Source organism: Corvus cornix, chromosome 4, assembly GCF_000738735.6.
Source record: "Corvus cornix cornix isolate S_Up_H32 chromosome 4, ASM73873v5, whole genome shotgun sequence".
Taxonomy (NCBI): domain Eukaryota; kingdom Metazoa; phylum Chordata; class Aves; order Passeriformes; family Corvidae; genus Corvus; species Corvus cornix.
Window position 1 is genome coordinate 34,604,769 of NC_046334.1, and position 20,716 is coordinate 34,625,484.

Consider the following 20,716-nt stretch of genomic DNA (forward strand, 5'->3'; position numbering starts at 1 on the left):
AGATTATCTTTGAACTTAATTTCTTGTAATGCCAACATCTTCATGTGCACACCCATAAACATAAATACATTAAATAAAATTGACAGTGTATAGTATTACCTGCTGTGTATCTGAGTAGAAATTTTGAACCCTGGGATCTCTGTCTTCCTCTCTTCTCAAAACAGGAAATGGCCTTGTCCTTCAGAAGAAATCAAGCTACTCCCACAACAACAGAAAACTTGGAGATCTGTTTGAATGTGCTCTGAATTCTGTCCACGCAAAGTACATCCCAGCATGAGAGAACTAACAGCTTATTTGGAGAAATTCCATACAAATCATTCAGACATCAGTGTAAAAAGAGTTAAGAAAAGTTTAAAAAAACAGCAGCACAAACTGAATGGATAAAAGAACAAGATGTGTCAACAACATAAAACACATACCAATATACCAGAAAGTATCTGACATTCAGTTAAGGATTTCAGCACACCAGCTTTGTGCTTTTACCAAATATGGATACAATGCCCTTATTCTTTAGGGAGGTAGACATACAAAACACAAAGTAATTCAAAAGGAGTACAATTTTTGGAACTTCTGAGCAACTCAAAAAGCCATTAGGGGATGTGAAAGATATTTACATAGAATTTTGCATCCTTGTAGGGTAAAAGAGACAAGACAAATTTCCCTCTTGAATAAGAACCTCTAATGAAAAATTAGATGGTCAATCATCTCAAACCTTACCCCAAATAGCTGATTACCAGGGTATTGCATCTCAATTACAATGCAGTACTAGGTGGCATATAATAATCCCATGTGTGTATCTTTATTAATAATGTTTGTCAGTTTACAAGTTTTAAAAGATACAAAAGCACGGTGGATAAGGTTGCCTTATAACTCCTCATTACTTCAACTAGCAAGGAAAGGAATTTTACCACTCATTGACTGGAGAAGATTTAATTAGGCAATAGAGTAAAGAAGATCACAGTTGGTCTGGTAAGCAGTATATGCTTTTCTGAAAAGAAAAAGAAGCATAATTTAGAGAGAATATGATTGACATCATAATTTGGAAGTGAATGGGATTGCTGGAGACTAATCTAAATACGAACAAACTGCTGGAGGACACTGAAAAGAAATTGACTATAAAAGCTTACACACTTCACAGGAAAAGTGCTTCTTGAGCACCACTATCTGATATGCACTGAACCCTGCTGTGCTAGGCATTTAAGAACATTTGTAAAAGGCAGCAATGTCACTGAATGATAATATAAAAGCAATTGAAAGCTCTCGGTGCACAATATGGCTATATGCACACATGATACAGTATTTCTATAGTTTTTATAAGATTAATTAATTAGTATATCTAATAAATATTGTCCAATTAGAAGAGCAGTTGGTTAGGTAATTTCCCCCTGGGTTCTGCCCATTGGAGCCCCCCCCACCCTGATCTTTTAGCCCTACATTTTATTATGTCTATGATATATGGTGCAAAACAAAGTGTCCTTGCTAGACTAAAAAGCAAGACTAAACAGAATTCCAAGAAGGTAGCATAATATGTGAAAAAGTGCAACTACTATGCTAGTGACAAAGTGTTAGAAACTATACAGCTATATGTTAAAATCTATAAAGCTACAGATATATAAAAAGCAAAAATCTTTAGGCATCAGAAGTATAGGCAATTTAAAACAGTGGATCTCTGAACTTTACAGTTCTTGATTTTGCAATGAAAGCATGTCTCTATCGTGATTTTCAAATATTGTTGTTGCTTTCAGATTTTGAGAAAAACAATTCCAACTATGCAGCAACAAATACATGTAGGAAAAATGGAAAAATGAAAAAACGTGATTATTATATAGACATAATCTGTGAATAATCCAGGCTGTCACATTCTCAAATCCGAAATATCTAAGGCATTTGCCAATCCTCTGACTACCTGTTGTCTCCAGTAAATCATGCTATTTATTCAGGAGAGAATGGATTCTTCTCATGCTTCAATAGCTATTCTTAGATCTTTTGTTCTTCTGCCTTGGGGGAAAAAGGACAAACAAACAAAAACCAACAGCCCTAATAATCGCCACATACATTAATTTTGCTTTTAAGAAACATTACCCTAATGGAAGAAACTCTCAAAAATCAGTGATTCTCACAGATGTCCCAATGTGTACAGAAATCAGCATACGTTATAGATGTACTTGAAAATGAAAATGCATGCATATTCTCTCTGCAAAAGTACAGCATGCATTTTCCTATGATCTCCCCCATCATTCCAGGCCTCCAGTCCTGTAAACCTTAGGCACCTGCTGATCGGGGTGAATAGTTACTGCTGCCAGCCCACCCTTAATTCAGTCACTGCTTCAGGTGTAACTAGGTGTAGCTAGGGACCAGGTGCAACTTTCCCAGTTATTCTACACTAACTGATGATATGCTAAACTTTATCTGCTAAGTCATCCAGCTTGGAAACAAAACTAAAAGCTGCAGGAAGTTAGTATGCAGAAAAAGGGAAATTACTGGTATGAAAAGGTCAAGCCAAAGGCTCCTGCAAGTAGTTTATAATTCCCTTTCATTCCTAGACAGTGTATCAGTGGGTTCATCAGAATTGCTCAAACCGAGCAGCTTCAACAGTCTCAAACTGAATGGCCGATGGGTCTGCGCAACCACAAAACAGCAATGCATCACCTGCACCAGATCCTGCACCAGAGCCCCTGGCTGACACTGCTGAGGGAGATTACTAGGCAGAAGAGAGGCCATCACACCCAGTGGATGCATACCTCAATCATGGGCCTTTTCACACCTTATTGTTCATCCTGTGAAGAATGCATGTTCATCATCATTGCTAGGAATTTAGTAGAAACAGAAATGTACTGAGATGTGCAAGCTTGATATAAGAAGTACACCCTCAAAAAGCACAATATGGGTCTATTGCGTACCTTAGCATGTTGAAGCATATTTTCCTCTACTGTTACTCAGCTGGCCCAACATAATCTACAATATACCTACTATGAAAAATTACTTATTACAAATCTCAGCTGATGCCAAGCTGATGAACTGCTGTTATGCCTAGAAAACTCCTCAGATACAGAATATGCCTCTTTCACAAACTAATTTCCTTGAAGTGATCTGACCTGCACACAAAACTCTTAGTATGAAAACACTACCATTACAGTAGGCAAAGTTTATTAGTACATTCTTCTCTAGTCTTCACAGAGGTAATTCTTGCCATCTCTCCAAAGAAACCACAAAAATATGTACACTTACCTTTATCTAGAGATTGTTCTTTCCACTGTTGAAAACAGACATTCAAACCAGACATTTCTGCAGTCCATTTCACAGAATTACTTTGGCATGTTTCCAGGAAAACTTTTACCTTATTTATTCCAGATCTAAAATGTGTTTAATTTGGTTGTTAATGCAAAGGTTTTTCCATTGTTTCGACTTTTTTCCCTCTTTATCCTTTATCCTTTTCTGATTTCGTTCAATGATTTTTTCTGCGTTGGAATTCTATTGATTAACCAAATTACATATGAAGTATTTATGCAATTTTAGCTATGAAATGCTAAATGCCTTCCATAAATTTCAACTTCATTGCTTTATAAACCTGACTTACGTTTTCCATTTTCTCTCCTATAAAATATTTACAAAACAAAATCACAGTCAGTGCATACAGCACCAGTAGTAACCCAGTGGTAATGAAAGATATCCATACACTGTGAAGAAAACTTGTCCAAGGATAAAGTGCTATTAAGGCTTTGAGAACTCTTTGATCTTTGTTCTGAGTAAAAAGACACATATGTACTTTACCATATATATGAGTGGGTTAATAAAAAAGTCACACAAAGCAGCAATGATATTCAACTGATTACCTCACATATTCAGTCTAAAACCTTTTTTCTATTGTATTATTCAAACTTTTTTAAAAAAAATTATATTTATTCACTCTGTATCAGCTACTATAAAAATAATATGACATTTAGAAGAAACCATTTTAAAAGAAGAATTTTAATAGCTCATTTGCTAATTAAACTGAATAATAATAATAATAATAATAATAATGATAATGATACCTAAAGCACTGGTTCCCTCATATGCTTTTGCCACTCCCCTGTCCTGTCCCATTTTCTGAGTATTACCCAAGAAGCAAAATAATTGTTCTACCCACGTAAGTAGTGTGAATGACCCCACTTTTAGACCTCTATTCCCATAAGAAACACTCTGAAAAGATGTGAGGGCTGCAAGCTCAATAAAAGGCCAATGCTGATGCATATCATTATGCATCACTAAACAAACACCAGATTGAAGAGATTTAGGATGAAGACTTGTTAACATTTTGAATGGTACTTTGAGGAAATGTCTGTCTGCATGTATTAAATAACAATCGTTCAGATGCCAGGGTATGAAGCAGAACGTAAAAACCAAACTGAACTTACACACAGAGATCATATGATGAAACAGTAGTCCATTGAACATGTATCTGTGCAATTCTAAAAGTTAAATTTCAGAAAGCCTTAGCAAACTATCACAAGGATTATGAAATCATGTCTGAGTATCTCTTTATTCCATGATGCAAGGTACGGGAATAATACTGAGGCTGTGCAATCAAACATTCAGAAATCAAATAATGATGAAATGAAAGGCTATGTCATGTAAACCCTATGCAGCCTCTACGAGATCTTAGCAGAGGCAGATACCCAGTCTGTACAAGTATGAGTCTGCACAAATGTACAGTCTGCTTTCAAAGCTGTTACATTCAGGAACTTGAAAGTCTTGCAAAAGGACTGAAGTGTGGACACGAGAGGCATTAGCTTCTACTCGGCTTACAACTGACCAAAATTTAAGGTATTTGGTTAAAAACATTTCCAAAGTTACCTATCCATGTAGAATGCTGGCAAAGTATCAAAACAATTATGTCTGCTCTAATAATACTGAAATACTTAAAAGAAAAGCTCTATAATAAACATTTCAAAAAAAAAAAATTAGATTAAAGGACCTTCCTCAAACTGTATGAAAGTTTGATACAGACAAAAGAGAATTTTCTTCCTTCCTGGATTTCTGATTGGGGCTTTTTTGTGAAACTCACTGACTGTCAATAACTGCTCAATTTCCTTTGCAAGAAAATGTATTAGAAAATTCTCTGCACTTTTATTTTTGCCTAGATCATCAAAAGTTATTAATTATTCTTACAACTTTAAACTGTGATATTTTCATTATCATTTCCATTTTGAAAACAAACTGTAGATGCCATCACTGTAACCTCTTAGTTTATACAGGATTATTAGAAGGGTTGTTTTATCTTCACATAGTACATTTTCTGTATATTTGTAAGGAAAAAAAAACCTTATAAGCTTTATTAGTTAAATAACTTTATAACTTTGAAATATGACAGCTATTATTTAAAGTTTTGCTAAATTATATTTACTAATGTACTTCATAAGGGTTTGAAGTTAATGGACAGAATAACCCTAAGCATAGTCTCTGATATCTCTTCTGTGCAATTCCCAAAACTGCAAACTCACCCTCACTCCCACCAGTACAAGTGCACAGAAAAGTGAAGAGCATCAAAACTGGCTATGAAGAAAACCGTCGGGGCTGGAACCCCTTCGCTGCTTGTTGGAATATTACACCATCCGTTCAATTTGTAGAACAAAGGTAAGACGAGAGTCCTTGGTGAAACATACCTAAATGTTTTCAAAGGAGAGGTGGTAACTTCTATGGGCTTTTGAGGTAATTGACTCAGTGTTTAAAAACTCACAGACAGCATGTCCCAAGGCAAAGCTTTAAATGTTGATGATTCCTGAGACTCATTTACAAGACTGGTTTCAATTTAGGATTTCAAATGCATACTCCAGGAAAATGCTAGGAAAAATAGAGATAAGAATGATGTATTGGCTTGTTTATATAGATATTAGGTATCAACTGATCATGAAACTGTGCAATATATTCATATACAGTGACTACAAATATGTCAAAATAATACATTTTTTGTTTGCTAATTCCTCAATACTGTGTATTTACATATTGTAGCTGTATATGTGTTGATATTTTTCGATTATATATCTATAATAATTATTATATATTTAATGCATGTATTATATAGCAATTATTATTCCAATCCCATATAAAATATATCCAAAACCTCTTCTAAACCTGCTTATATCAACACAAACTTTCTAACTCTCCAGACTGTTTGGATCTGAGAGTGGCAACAAAGGGAATTAAACAGCTTGTTGTTGGGTTTGTTTTGGTTAGACCACCCTTCCTTCTCTCTTGTCATGTAAAGGAAAACCTAGATTAACTGGTTCTGTTGGATTCTAATCTTGCACACCAGATATGCCTCTATTTCTATCTGTACCACATGTGCAACAGCACAGTTAATGCTTTTACAAAAAGTTTTTCAGTATCAGATTTATTGCCTAAATTCTGTGGGTTATAGCCAGGTTTTACCATTGCCCAAATTTCAAAGCAAATACTGTATGTATTAGATTGCTCATATAGCATCTTACAATTTCAGAGCCTTTTGTGATAGCATTACAAAAACTTCCTCTTTCATCTGCCAGGTTCTTTGGATTTAGTCAGGTTTTGCTGGCAAAGCCAGAAATTGTATTCCAAACAGTCTGAAAGTGGTGTTTCCAGTAATCCATTTAGATGAGTCATTGTTTCAGTGGCTCTCTCAGCTGCCTCATTCATGCTTTTAACTCTCAAATGCATACTTGCATCATCATTAAAGGGTGGTTGTCTTGGCTCTCTAGGCTGCTTCCTCCTAGATCTGCATACTTTCTCTGACTCGTTGAATATTTTGCATGATTATTTGTGACATTTCACCTTTTAAAGAGAATTCATTAGTTCACTGATCAATCAACCCGACTCCCTTTTCCAGACTAATACCACCAGGCTCAGGTAAGGACCAGAAAATTGCTGTATAAAGTACCACGGAAACTCAAATGACATCTCATTGAACAATTATGAAATACGTGAATTTAAAATTAATTGTTCCTTCTTTGATACAGAAAAACCGATACAAGATGCACACCTGATGCTGGAGAACTTAAAGCATGGAAAAACACATCTTTCAATAACTGCATACTTTGCCTCTTTATCTTGATTCTAACCAAGATATCAAATAGGACAGAAAGGAGGTGTGCACATCTTATCATGCATTTTTCATGTTTGATGGCGAGTAGAAACCTATCATGTTTTGTTTGAAATATATTTTTAAACAGTTTTTCATCACTGCCCTCTAAATGTACTCAATTTGCCTCAGCAATTTTTTTTTCACCAGAAATGATCACTCTTTAGGAAAATGAAAAAGCTGGATCCTGTCTAAATAGAGAGCATGTTTAACAGCTTGTTTAACTTTTAAAAAAAACCTGACTGTCAATTTTTCCAATCCATCAACACCAAAGTATCAGGATTGTACCCCAACAATGTTTAGTCATTGGCTCTGAAGCTGTAATGCCGAGACAGACAGATGGACTTAGAAGTACAAGATCAGTACTCTGTCAAAATTCTAATTCTTTCTTCTAATAGAACCAGTGGATTCAATTCCAAGGTCCAATCTCTAGAAATTTACTCCAAAATGAAGAAATACAAGCGTTCTCAGTGCTGCCACACAAGTTTTCATTGCCACTGAAAAGCTCCTTCTCTCTCACAAGCTCAGAGGCCTACTCTATGTCACTCCTAAAAGCATCTATTTTTAAAAATAGTTTGTTTGCTACATGATTTCTCTCTGAAAGTAAATTATTAATCTATAATGGAATAGTACATTTCTGTTTAAAGGACATAGATGCTTTAAACATACCTATTTATTTGTAGATCAGAAGTATACAGAACTTTTCACCCTGGAAGAAAAAATAACATGGCTTTAGTTTTAAGGCATTAAACATTTGCTATGGTAGAACACGCCACTCCCAAACTCTAAACGCAAGAGGTTGTATTTTCAACCAACATGAATCAGTCCTTTGTTGAATCTCTTTTCATTTCACAATGGAAGGAGAGAAAGGAAAAATTCTGTTATTTTTTTACATGGTATAGGCTATCATAAAACAAAAAGTAAGTTGCTGTTGCTTGTCTGTGTGATATGCACCACGTCTGCAATATTTCTGCCACCACCTTTTTCAGCACCTGTCTATTGGCCAATCAGAAAAAAGCAAAAGGCCTGAAGTCTGTTCAACTCCATGGAAACTCTTTCCAAAAATACCCCCAAGCTAAGTGTCTCCCTAATAGGAGCTAGTGACTGACAAATCTCTCAGCAGTTCATTCTAAATAGCCAGCTGTGTTTTAACTTTTATTTTTAAATTTTGTTCTACTGAAGGTAACAGCGGAAGTAATCAGCTGTTCCATGTTCCTCCTTCAACATTCATTCCTCTTTCCAAAAGTATGGATGTCACATTCTTGCACATTTGTCTTTGTTAGTGCTATGACTTCTCGCAGCAATACACAGCTGTCTACCCCTATCTGGCATCGGACACGTTTTTAGGTGGCAGGCAGCGTCTTCCTATGAACCACAGGAATACACTTGGCATAATCAAAAGACAGCATGCAATAGCTGTTACAAAGGTAAAGCAATGTAAAGCTGTACTATGATAAAAGCAGCAAGAGAAATAAATATTCATTTTCCTACAGATCAGCATCTCACAGTTTGTTGAAAGAGGCACATTCCTTTTTCAAAGTTAATCCCCTTGTAAAGAAAGAAGCTTTTATCTGGTATTGAACTTCAGTGCTGTCTGTGCCTGCTCAGATCAAACACATTTCACATGCTAAGAAGGAATCCAAATACATGACTGGCTGTGAATATAAACATGTAAAATATGCACCATAGGCTTGCAGCTAAAATTGATCTAATAGAGATCATTTTCCTCATGAAGAGGAAAGTCTTAATCTTAGCACATACAACATTAGAAGATGACATGTGATGCTATAAAGCATTTTTCTCACTGCCCAACTATGGGAATGTTATGCGTAAGTGCAAGTAGTTTTCATATAAAAGAAAAAATACGCTCTGTTTGAAATACAATCTTCACAGAGGTACAGGTAATATCTAATGTGAACAGGACTGCAGCACTTAAGAGTTAAGCAGTTCCATACTCCACAGGGCATAGAGGGATGAATAACTTTTCAGATACAGCACATGTAATTATAACAAATATAATTAATTTAAAAATAAAAGAAATGGTAAAGCCGTATGAATACGACTAACATGTACAGCATATAGGACAAAATCAACTGAGAGAAGAGCAACACTTAAAGCATTTAATTTAAACAAAACTAGACAAAATCAGAGCTAAGGTCTTATATATGGACTTCTTAAAAAAACCTTAATTTTAAGAAAGAGGCTAGTTCGCACAGTCAAGACAAAAATTAGCTAACTAACACTAATGGGCTGCTTTTCTTTCAAACAGCCTAAGTTAGTATGTTACTTTTGTGCCACATATTTTCCACTACAGTGTTTTAACTATAATTTGATTTTTTTCTTTAGAAAATTATGTAAGACTACAATGAGCTGATGCAGCTTAGATTTCTTAAATTTATCATATAATTTGAAATCTTTACATGCTACACTACACAATCTCGATTATACTGCCATGTGCCACTGCCAGATTCTATCCTTGCTTTCTCTATCCTTATGAGATTGCATCAGTCCTGCCTTCTTTAACTTTCACTTGTTTCCCCCCTTGCTTCTTAATTCAACATGAAATTGATTTCTTAAGTTTTCGTACTTTATCAAAATCAGCTGTAACACAGGCTTGCTTAAATTCTTATTTGTATATATTCCCAAATGCTAAAATGTAGAATGGCCTTTCTACTTAAACCACAGAAGACTGTCAGTTCAGAGTTTGTTGACACCTCATTTCTTTTTTTTGACACCAGTAGATAATATGCCTTAAATATTTTAATACAACCGGGCAGTTGAAAGGTCTTCTTCAGGCCACCTCACAGCAGGGAGCCCCGCCGGTGCGGTGTGGCCGCAGCTCCATGGCACGGCTGTGGGCTCCGCCGGTGCGGTGTGGCCGCAGCTCCATGGCACGGCTGTGGGCTCCGCCGGTGCGGGGTGGCCGCAGCTCCATGGCACGGCTGTGGGCCCCGCCGGTGCGGGGTGGCCGCAGCTCCATGGCACGGCTGTGGGCCCCGCCGGTGCGGGGTGGCCGCAGCTCCATGGCACGGCTGTGGGCCCCGCCGGTGCGGTGTGGCCGCAGCTGCATGGCGCACTGCACAGCAACACATCCCGCAGGCGGAGCTCGGCCCGTAGGCACCCCGGGCGCCACAGCCGCCCACGCCGGCGGGCTCCACGCTCCCTGCCCCTTCCCGCAGAGCCTCACCCTGCCTGCCCCGCCCGCGCAGCCGCTCTCGCCGGGTATGGCCGGCAACTCTTCACCTCCAGCACCGTCGCCATTCGCTGGCGCCCACTCGCTTCTCCAAAGCCGGAGCCCTCCGCGTTTTCCCCTCAGTGCCTCACGCTGGGCCGCCAGAGCGTGCGTGGGCCTGTGAGGGGAGAGCCTGGACAGAGAGCGAGGCAGACTCAGAAACCAGCGTGCCATGGTGACAGGGCCCTCGAGGGAGTCTGATGAACACAGGGCCTGGCAAGAGCCAGGCTTAGGCAGCGCTGCCCTCGTGCCCAAGGGCACTGCCCGCTCTCAGGTAACGTGGACAGAGACATCTCTACCCTGGGCACAGTGTTTATTGGCAAAGATCAAGCAGCTTTGCCTTGTGTGTCTTTGTGATAAATCCTGTGAGAGTGCAGTGTGCTTCACAGCCCCAGATGCAAAAGTGTATTAATCACAGTGCACAGGGCTGCAAATTCCTGACAAAATTCCTGTGAAATTTTAAGGGATGTTGGGGGCACTCACTGGTCAAGTAGCTGTTTGTCCATGTGTTCCATTATTACCTGTCCAGCTATTAAAGAATACAACATCTTGAGAGAGAATGATATTACAAGTGCTCTGGTAGTGTTGAGCGAAGGGAAGCAGAATGACAGGTTCCTCAGTCTGAGGTAGGTTGCCTCATCAAGACCTTAGATAGACCATGGACCTTGGACTGAGAAGTTTTCATCTCATTCCCAGTTTAAGAGATGGTATTAGTTCTCTGTGAGTTACTTAGCCTTCCTTTCTGTTTTATGGTTTCCTTTCCCACTCTCAGCTGTGGTAATTCTGGAAAGTCGTACTGTTTTCATGTTTATTGATGTGTTGTTACTTGCAGCCCCTCAGTCTCTTTGTTGATGAAATATTCTATAAAAGAAGGCTGGGAGGTATTATTATTACTGTTTTGTTAATTTTAACAGTTTAATTTTAACAATTCCTGTGTTTCTTCTAAACCAATTACCGATACAACTGCTAGCAAAAGCTGAAGGTGTATGAGCCTTCCCATTGCACTCCTAAGAAAATCCTCAGAGAAACTTGGAAAAATTGTATTTGAGTACCATTGACACTCCTTGAATATTTTGCTACATTTGACACTTTCATACATATGTGACAGGTAGGTACTTCCAACGCACTCTATGAAAACATAGATTAGCTCTAGCTATGTAAAAAAATCTATTTACAATATATTTACAAGCAAAATTAAATGTTTTTGCAAACCAATGGAAAACAACAAAGCTATGTATGGCATCGAACTACAGCATGATATTGACCTAGTCTGTTAAGCACAGGCAACCAGATTATTTTTTGCTCTTTCAGAGGTGGAAAAAAATGTCTGTTAGTAACTCAAAATAACTGGAGGTTTCTGTGGCAACTGGTAAAGGAGGTTGTATCTATCTCTGCTGCTTAAAGTAGAAGCTGTGCTTAGAGATTTCTATTTGAAGTTTGCATACTGGTCTTTGACTTCAGGTCTTGGAAAGGAGAATGCCTATCTACTTGTAATTTATTTTGTTGCTATTTAGAGTAAGATACGAAATAACAGGGGCCGTAACAGACGTGTTCTGCTTCCTCAGGTAAGTAAATTAATCATTAGGGTAAAGAGCCATGCTTATTACTGTATTTTGGTTTCATGCAATTAACGATGAAAATCTTTTGCATTATGTAACATCTTCATCAGATGGAATGGAAAACTTGCACAACTGGAATAGTTTTATGATTTTTGACATGAGATTTGGAATGTCTCGAGCTGACTCGTGTTAGAAACTATTGTTAAGGTTCCAGGAAAACTGCAGCTATGTTCCATCAAATCTATTGGTAGTAAAAACTATTATCTCCGTGGAGTTCTGTTCACCAACTGAATTTTCCATAATACTGCAGTAGGGATGGAGTGAGCATATTAGCCATATATTTCTTACCTTGTTTGATGTTATTATTAATTTTAAAATGTTATATGCAAATGCTAAATTATTACATTATTGCAATTAAAGTGTATTTATCTTGCAAAATGTGTAACTGTTCCAAAGTTTTAGTCTGTTTGCCATTTGTTTAGAGTGATTTACTGCCTTTAGTACTTTTATAAAGGAGAATACACATTATTTTTGCAATAAAAATGGAAGGTCTTGATTCCAAAATATTCAGTACAGATCAAAGGATATAAGCATTCCTTAAATCTTAGAAGAACAATGTTGGGAAAATTTATTCATGGCTTAATACAGCTGTATGAAACCCTGCTCTATTAAGTTTTCAAGTTATGAAGAGTATTTCATTAACAGTTGAAGCCAAGAGGAGTTAATTGAATACAAATCTTTCACTTTCTGGGCAAATGTTTCTATCATGCTGTACAAAACGTATTGGGCGTACCTGATTTACACAAAACAATACTGTATCTGTATTCAAAAAGCTAAATTTCTTTAAAAATATCTCTCCAGATATCTCCAGATATATTTTCTTCCCAGAAGTGAAAATTTAAACACACAATTGCAAGAACCAGGATTTCATCCACCCACTCCCTGTAGAAAATGCTGAAGATAGCCCAAGGCAGCTTGTTGCTGTTTATACACAGGCTATTTTTGACTCTCATTCCAAGGTGGCAAAGTCTTAGGCACTTAGTGGAGATGCTGGGTGCCTGACAAAGGACCTTGATTCTACTCTGTGGGGTGACTGCTTAAAAATTATGCATACAGTGGTTAACTCTTGGGTAACCAGCTCCTTCTTTGTGCACTGTTTTCAGCTTGAAATTTTTAGAATGATGATTCTGTTCTGATTTGACATGCTGAAATCACTATAAAATGACCTGAAATAAAATCCTTTTAACAATTTCATTACAATGTGGTAAGGATCTCAAGATGCAAGAACGGGGTTTGTATACATTGTGAAGTATTCCCTGTCCAGCAGTGAATCTGTTCAAGCTGTGATTGGGGACAGTAATTGCCTGTATGAAGATGCCAAGATGGTCTATCAACCACTGAAATACAATGTGTGGTACTAGCACTTGTTAGTACATAAAGATGGTCTGGGTCCTATAGGGAGCTCTGAGTGCAATTCCGTCACAACAATGCATCTACTGCACTTGCATTGTTGCCAAGGAACAAATTTTAGTGAAAAATGCAAGGCAGTACCTAGAGGACCTTGAGCTAAGAACAAGTGCCAGTCTACAAAATGATTTCAAATCTGAGAACATATGTAATGGATGCTGGCAGAAGGGACGGAGGTCTGTAATATCTCTTTGCAGCTGTAATTTCTTCTATCCCCTCTGCAGCGTGTGACTCCCAGTAGGTTGCAATCTGGCAGAAACCACGTTACCCACACATGGCTTTTATTTCTGGAAACTATGTGATAAAGTCTGTAGATTAAACCAACAGTCTTCATGTTTACTTCTTCCTTTCACAGAGTTTTAACAGAAATTATGTGCCTGAAAAGGTGCTTTTGGACAGATTTTTTTTCCCCTGTGACTAGATTCTCACAGGTGTTTTAATGAGGTGAAAGTACTTCCTTAGCAGAGACAGTAAGGGAGAGTTGATTGTGTTACACATTATGCTCTACAACTCTATAGAAACCAAAAATGTGTTTTGATTGTTTCAGTATTAATACATGTGTAGGGTTGTGGGGTATTTTTAAAGCATACACATTTTCCAGGGATTTTTTACGTCTTTTCTGAGGGAGATATTTCTTTTCTGATTATAGTATTATTTCACTTGAGATGGGAAAATTCACATCTCAAGTTATTTTTACAGTGTAGTATATGGTTACAGATTAATAACTATCAATTATTACAAAAATTACTATTTCTACTCATAACTCCAAAAATGTTAAGGGTCTTTTCCAAACTAAATGATTCTAATTTTTTCTTTCCTACAAGATTTTAAGGTACCAAAGGAAGGTATTAATTTTAAACTATTCTTAGTAGAAAAAGGCAATTATTTTATTTATTATTGTGAAAATAATGTTGTTTAAAAAAATCAAAAATCTATTACCATAAAAAGATGTAGAAAGGGAATGGCTAAGTTCTCTGAATTTCTGAGTAGTAAGTGCACAGGACTTTGTGCCACTTCCAGGCCTAACGTTGCTTCTGCTGGAATTCCAGATAGTGGCAGTCTGCTGAAACATGAGTTCAGTTACCAAATATAGATAAGTGGGGTACGAATTACATAGTCACAGAGGACAGATGTAGCACACAGGCCACAGTCTCCTCAATGCTTACTAAGGACCAAGCAAGCTTTAGTGAAGAGCTGGAGCAACTTTAAGCCTACTTAGATAGAGAAGGAGAAAAACAACTTTACCTACTATTAATTATACTTGAACTCTTCATATTGGCCGGCTCATTGTAAGATCTGTTTTATATTTCTGCTAAACATTAATTGTTGTATTTGTGGAGTAATTTTGCAGGATTTCAAAATTCAGAGAAAAACTATGTGCCTTTTGTGTTTTAAAAAATCTTACTATGTACATTTCATCCTTCATGATTCTTTTGAACTGACAGGCTTTGGATCATGTTAAGTAATAATTTCTTACTTGGCAGGTTCTGCAAATTCAGGATGTTCATATTTTTCTCGAAATGTGTCCTTTAATTTTCTATGTTTTTCCACATTTTACTATATATCTCTTCAAAACTTTAATTTGATTAGTTACTCTATTTTTTCCTGAAATTATTGTAATCCAGTACATTTCAAATTTAATATTTACCATATGATTCTTTAGAGCATCTATATTGGGTTTTGAATAAGTATTTAAACTGCATGATATAAAAATGTGGTTTTACTTGAGAGTAGTTTTTAGATATATATAGGACCCCATAAATAGTCTGTATGTAATAATGTTGAAAGTACAGGTAAACATTGATTTGCATGCAACATTGTATTTTATGTTTGTGTCTTTAAATGATACAGTATATGCCTTTGCAGGTTACCTAATGAGTAATGATGATGAAAACTGTTATAAATACATTGTAGTCTAACTTGGAGAAGCTAGAAATAGCATTCAAAATTTCTAATTATGATCTTATAAGCTACTTGATAGGGTTAGTGATACTTCACCTCCAGTTCCCTGTGGTTACAAGTTTCACTAAAAGAATAGTGGGTTTATATATTACAGTATGGCTGAAAAAAAAGCCTTTTTCCTGGAAGCTTCTATTCAGCTCTCTAAAGCTAGACTTATGAATTCATTTTCAGGCACCAGACCCTCCTCCCCAAGAAGGCTTATCAGCCTTAGAAATTGCCAGTAAACCACCATGGTTTAAACTCATCAACTTTATCTAAATATCCAGGTATAGATTGATTCATCTAAACTTAGACACCAGGCTTTGAAAATTACAATATATGTAGCCATTATATTTTTCTAATGACAAAGCTGAGTATTGGGAAGAAATATGTTAATTCAGAATACATTAATTTTAATCATCATGTTAGGTGGCAAACAAGTAAAATTGTCCTGCTACCCATGAAACAGCCCATTGAACCATTAGAGCAGCTTGGTGTTGGAAGTCAGGGAAGTTTAACTGAGTATGTAATGTGTCACTTTGAGATGTGAACAAGCTAGGAACCAGTGTGTATAAGATTTAAATAAAAATATCATTTGAGGTACAGATATTTACAAGTTGTCTAAATAGCACCTCTGTTCATTTGAATACAACATTTTAAAAAATAACTAAGATTAAGGAGAAAGAAACTCTGCAGATTTAACCCTTGTTTCCCTGGCATTCATCCAGTTTATGCCTTAACAGCTGAGCCTCTAGACCAGCTGTTTGCTGGGCTTCTCAGATTCTTTAAAGCTGCTATGTGGTAGTCAGTTATACTGTATATACTTTTTTAGATTTTGTTGACAAGAGATTGGCATGGTTGCTAAATTTGTTGCCCTGTAAACACAGATAACAGGAAAGGAAGATGTAATCCCAGCCAATAATGAGTTTATCACTTTATTCTATAAAAACATATATCAAATCCTAAACACTTTGGGTTTCTTGTACTTCTCTTTTATGCATTGAGTTGTAATCTGTTGGCAAGACAAACAGGCATATCAAGAGATGCATATGCTAAGCCAAGAATTCCAATAATCTATCAGTCATTTAATGACTGCATGCTGGGTAAGCCCTGGTTTAGTGACTAAAGGTAATTGGAGCCTGCACAAGCTGATGTAAAATACATCCGAGTGCATCGCATGACTGTCAAGCCATTTCTCCACTATCAGTAGAGAATTAAGGAAAAAAAAATTTTAAATCTTATGTAAAATTGTTCTTATCATTAGAAGAAGAGAATTTTCCAGGGTAATTAAAACCACTGATGTTCAACTTAAATAAATGCTTTGCAGAAACAAAAATTATGTTTCAGATCAATCAGCCACAATCTAGTGACCAGCTAGACAAATACATTTCAATAAGGAGATTTTCAGGCCAGTCCTTCCCTTGAGGAAAGTGTGGTTTCCCTGATGTCTTGTTTCTGCTGACTTTAAAGAGAATGCTCATCCTAATTCTGAAGTCATGTTGATAAACTGGAGAGGTATAGATGCTTCTCTGCTTTGTGAAACTGGTACAAAATATGCATTATACACTTCCATTGTGCAGGATGATATATAGGTTGTGAAATATATTTTTTCAGTGTTTTAACATATGATAGCTTCATATTTCATTTTTCAGTGTTGAGGAGAGTGCTACTAAACTGGTAACAAGTTAAAAGTGTTAGCACAATAAGTAAAATAATATTAAACACATTATCAACATTAAACAGAAAGGATAACTTGGAATTTCTAATTCAAATATCCTTGTATATATCTTCATAATGGTTTCAACTTGAACACTTCTCTCAGAATTTGATGGTTTAGTGTCTGGAAGGCAATTTTATGGGAAAGAGAATAGTAAATATATTCCTGAAATATTCATAAGGCTAAAACCAGAAAAAAATGAAGTGTAACAGAATTGATGTAAAATAACAAATCAGATGTATAATAGCAGCATACATACATATTGATCCTGTAGAATCGAGATTGTGCTAGGCAATATACAGACAAAGGATGTCTTCATGCTTCTGAGGGAAGACTCAGGAGAAAAATTACTCCTAAGTGCTCTCATTTCCACCTAGACAATTGCAGTCCTGGCCCATTCTAGTAGAAACCAAGGTTTATGGTATTTCATGCACCATTAGGTTCTGCTTATCATCCAGCTTTGTGTCTAGCTTATGGGAACTAGGATATAACTTTTTTCATTAAGAAATTGTTCTTGTGTCTTTCAGGATGCAAGACAGAAGCTGTGGCCAGGCATTGCCTCTTTCTTTAATGCTGAAGGAGGCTTACTCTCCGGAGAGAGACACCAGTAAGGGATATCCTGAAAATATGTCAGAAGCTTCATCTTATCATGACTTTTTCTGTGATTCCCTGTCAGACACACAGAATGGTGAATTTTCAAATGAACTTTCTGCCTTCCTTACCCAGGAGGAGATAAGTAAGAGCCTTGACATAGCTCGAGAAGCCATTGCCAATTCCATGGAGGAAGATGAGAACACAGCACCGGACTTAACTCATTATCTCAACACCTCTCTTTCTAGCCCTTCAGATAACCCTTCTTTCACAGACACCAACCTGCATGAACAAGATGCTTTACAGAGGCCTCAAGCAAGCAGTTGGACTTTACCTGCTGCAAGTCATGTTCTCCCAAGGAATCAGAAAGAGCAATCCACTGCACCTCAAACAGAAGATAGTTTTGTCACAGTTTCTAGGAGAGAAGCAAGCACCTCACCTTTTCTGCCTGCTAGTCCCAGCTTCGTCAGAAGCCTGAAATATTCAGAGAAAGGTGGTCCGTGTATGCCTAAGACAAGCCCAAACTCTGAATCAACATCCCAAGGAGAAGCTCCTTTCAGGAACAAGCTGTGTGACAAAGCTGCCACATTCATTGAGGAGTTATCATCTATATTTAGGCAGGCAGCAAAGACAAGAGGCCGTAGTCCTGATGGGGACTCTTCTTCTCCAGACAGTGGATACCTGTCTCCTAATAAGAAACAACCAGCTTTAAGTACCTTGGTAAACCAGGAGTTTGACAAACCACATCAAGAGACTGAGCCTGACGAAAAGTTACCTGGAATTCATCTGAATGGAGAACACTATTCTGGAAGGGGGAGCATCATGGAGAGCAAAATGGTCCTGTGCCGTCCCTTCATCAACATGGAAGAGCATGAATTTTCACCACCTCAATTCACTCAGAAACTGCGGAGCCAGGAAGTTGCTGAAGGAAACAAAGTATTGCTGGAGTGCAGAGTTGCTGGTAACCCAGTCCCTGATGTCAGGTAAGTGCTAAGTCACCAGATATCAGCAGCTGATTGTGGAAGATACCTAAGGACAGGTATCACAGTGACCTGCTCAGAGGCAGTCACATAAGAGCAGTCAGTCATGCAGTTTTACAAAGCACAAAGAATAACACATTCTAATGTCTTTATTTCACTAGAATGTTTCATTCTTATTTGCCAGGGAAATTAAATTTTGCTTGATTTAAGAGCCACATGGCAAAGTAACAGAATCAGCTCTAGCAACATTCTGTGTGATTGTTACTTCATTAACCTAGGTAAAAGAAGTCACAGGTAAACTTGCCCATGAAGAGCATATCTCAAGAAGATGGTACAGATTTTACAGCTGATTAATTAGAATGTCTCCAAGATCCATGTAAAGTGTTTTTCTGAATCTTAACTTGTGCAGAATCATAAAATAAGAAGGCAGATCTTAATGACTGAGTAAAATGAGTGATGAGAAACACTGCTGACATAATAGTAGCTTATTGTAAAATCAAGTATACTTTTAAGTAATCACATCAGTATAAATTAATTTGTAACTTTTGTCTTATTTCCCTTTTGACACCCATAACTGTGCTATGTTAGCACTTTGTAGATACAGCCATTGCTGAATTGTGGCAAATATGGTTCATGCTAACTTCTCAGGCTCTTGCAAGACTCCCTGACAGTCAAATTAATACCCTTTTGTAGTCCATTCCCGAATTGGTTTTATTTAATAATTATTAATAATTCTCCATCTGGAAACTTAAAGAGGACTATTAGTTATTAATAAAAATTGCTTTTTCAAAGTTTCCACTAAAAACAAATTTCCCCCTTAGTCTCTATTTCATTATGGATCTTCAAGAGAGGGAAAATACGGCAGCTATACCTCAAAAACTACTCATTTTGGAAGTCGCTGCACTTCAGCCGACTTGGCTGAAGAGGTCACTCACACACAGCACGGGCGGCACAGAGCCTTCAAGCGAGCGTTGCTGCGGAGCCAAGAGCACAAAACGTAAGGGTCGCTCAGTGGTTAAGAGACAGCAAACACCTGAGTGATGTCTGGGTGAGACTCCAAAGTCTTTGAATCTTGGGGAAAGGAGGGGGTTCTTTCCTTTAAAAGATGAGAAAACATGCAGAAAAATCAGTAGTGGATTTTTATCTGTGATACCTTTACTGGGAATTTCTAAACAGTTTCATAGTATTATCTAGGCACATCACTGTCCTTTCTGGATATGAAAAGGAGTTTTATGGTGTATGCTATATATATCCAGTAAATAGTTAATTTGCTGCAATGGAAAAAGACAAGCCTGTTTAAAACCACCCACATATTGCAGAGCAAGTGAAGAATGTCTGTGCTACTTTCAGAAATATTTTCTGTAAATGGGAGTTTTACATGGTTTAAAAATAAAGCAAAACACCAATGATACAATAATAGTTGACCATTCTCTTGTATTTTGGTTATCAAAATAATCCAGTTTTCTAAATCATTTTACTTAGACAATTGTTTCATTCAACTGGATTTCTGGTTTGTAATATGTATGGAAAACAATCTTCAGACCATAACCATATGAATTCAAAATATTTTCTGTTTTCTGAAGAAACTGGCTGGGGAAAAAAAAAAGTGTAAAAGATATTAAACTTTTTGTGAAGATTTCGGAATAGGTAGAAAGTAGAAATGGATAATAGGAACGTATTATATTGTATTGTATTGCCAAAAGAAAGGCTATGGAACAAGCTGAACAGTTATCTGGTCTGAGAAGTGTAAGAGCGAGCCATTTGGCACATGCAAAACCTGGTGAACAGGAGGTGCAGACAACGGCATGAGCCAGGGCTGCCATAGTCTGTACATTTGCATATAGCAATAAAATCTGAAGAAACCAAGCTTCAGCTCTTCTGATTTTTCCCAGAAAACCCAGTTTCAATAACACAGGCACTGCAAAGACTTTTTGAAACTCTGTGTGATAAGCATGATAAAAGTAGAAAGAAACTGGGATTTTTGTGGGGTTTTTTGGTTTGGTGGGGTGGTTTTTTTTTTTGTCTCAGCTGAGAAAAAAATAACTGGAAGCCATATTTCCTAAAGTCATAAGGAAGTAACAGTAGTTTAATGGTGACAAGAAACTCAGTAAGTTCTTATTTCGCCCAGCACTC

At 37.1% G+C, this 20,716-nt stretch overlaps 1 protein-coding gene and 1 long non-coding RNA gene across 6 annotated transcripts in view; one reads left to right on the forward strand and one right to left on the reverse strand.

Moving 5' to 3' along the window:
- Positions 1-1,391: 1,391 nt before the first annotated feature.
- LOC109144935 lies at positions 1,392-10,583 on the reverse strand. 2 transcript variants are annotated; one of them, XR_002045997.3, is made up of 4 exons: positions 10,284-10,583; positions 7,766-7,805; positions 5,646-5,823; positions 1,392-3,353 (listed from the first exon to the last, which is right to left on the reverse strand). It is a non-coding gene; the product is annotated as an uncharacterized LOC109144935 (long non-coding RNA). The 2 variants fall into 2 exon arrangements; XR_002045996.2 differs by lacking the exon at positions 1,392-3,353 and having other exon boundaries at positions 5,086-5,823.
- A 1,185-nt stretch (positions 10,584-11,768) lies between these two features.
- PALLD (palladin, cytoskeletal associated protein) overlaps positions 11,769-20,716 on the forward strand; it is a 192,849-nt gene continuing 183,901 nt past the window's right edge. For 2 of the 4 annotated variants that reach the window (XM_010401411.4, XM_010401415.4), the window contains exons 1-2: positions 11,769-11,893; positions 17,540-18,586. In XM_010401411.4, coding sequence (XP_010399713.1) covers positions 17,541-18,586 — 1,046 coding nt within the window. In that variant the 5' untranslated portion in view covers positions 11,769-11,893; position 17,540. Of the gene's footprint in view, positions 11,894-14,567; positions 14,644-17,539; positions 18,587-20,716 lie in introns of those variants that run through there. The other 2 variants (XM_010401414.4, XM_010401413.4) reach the window with 2 other exon arrangements.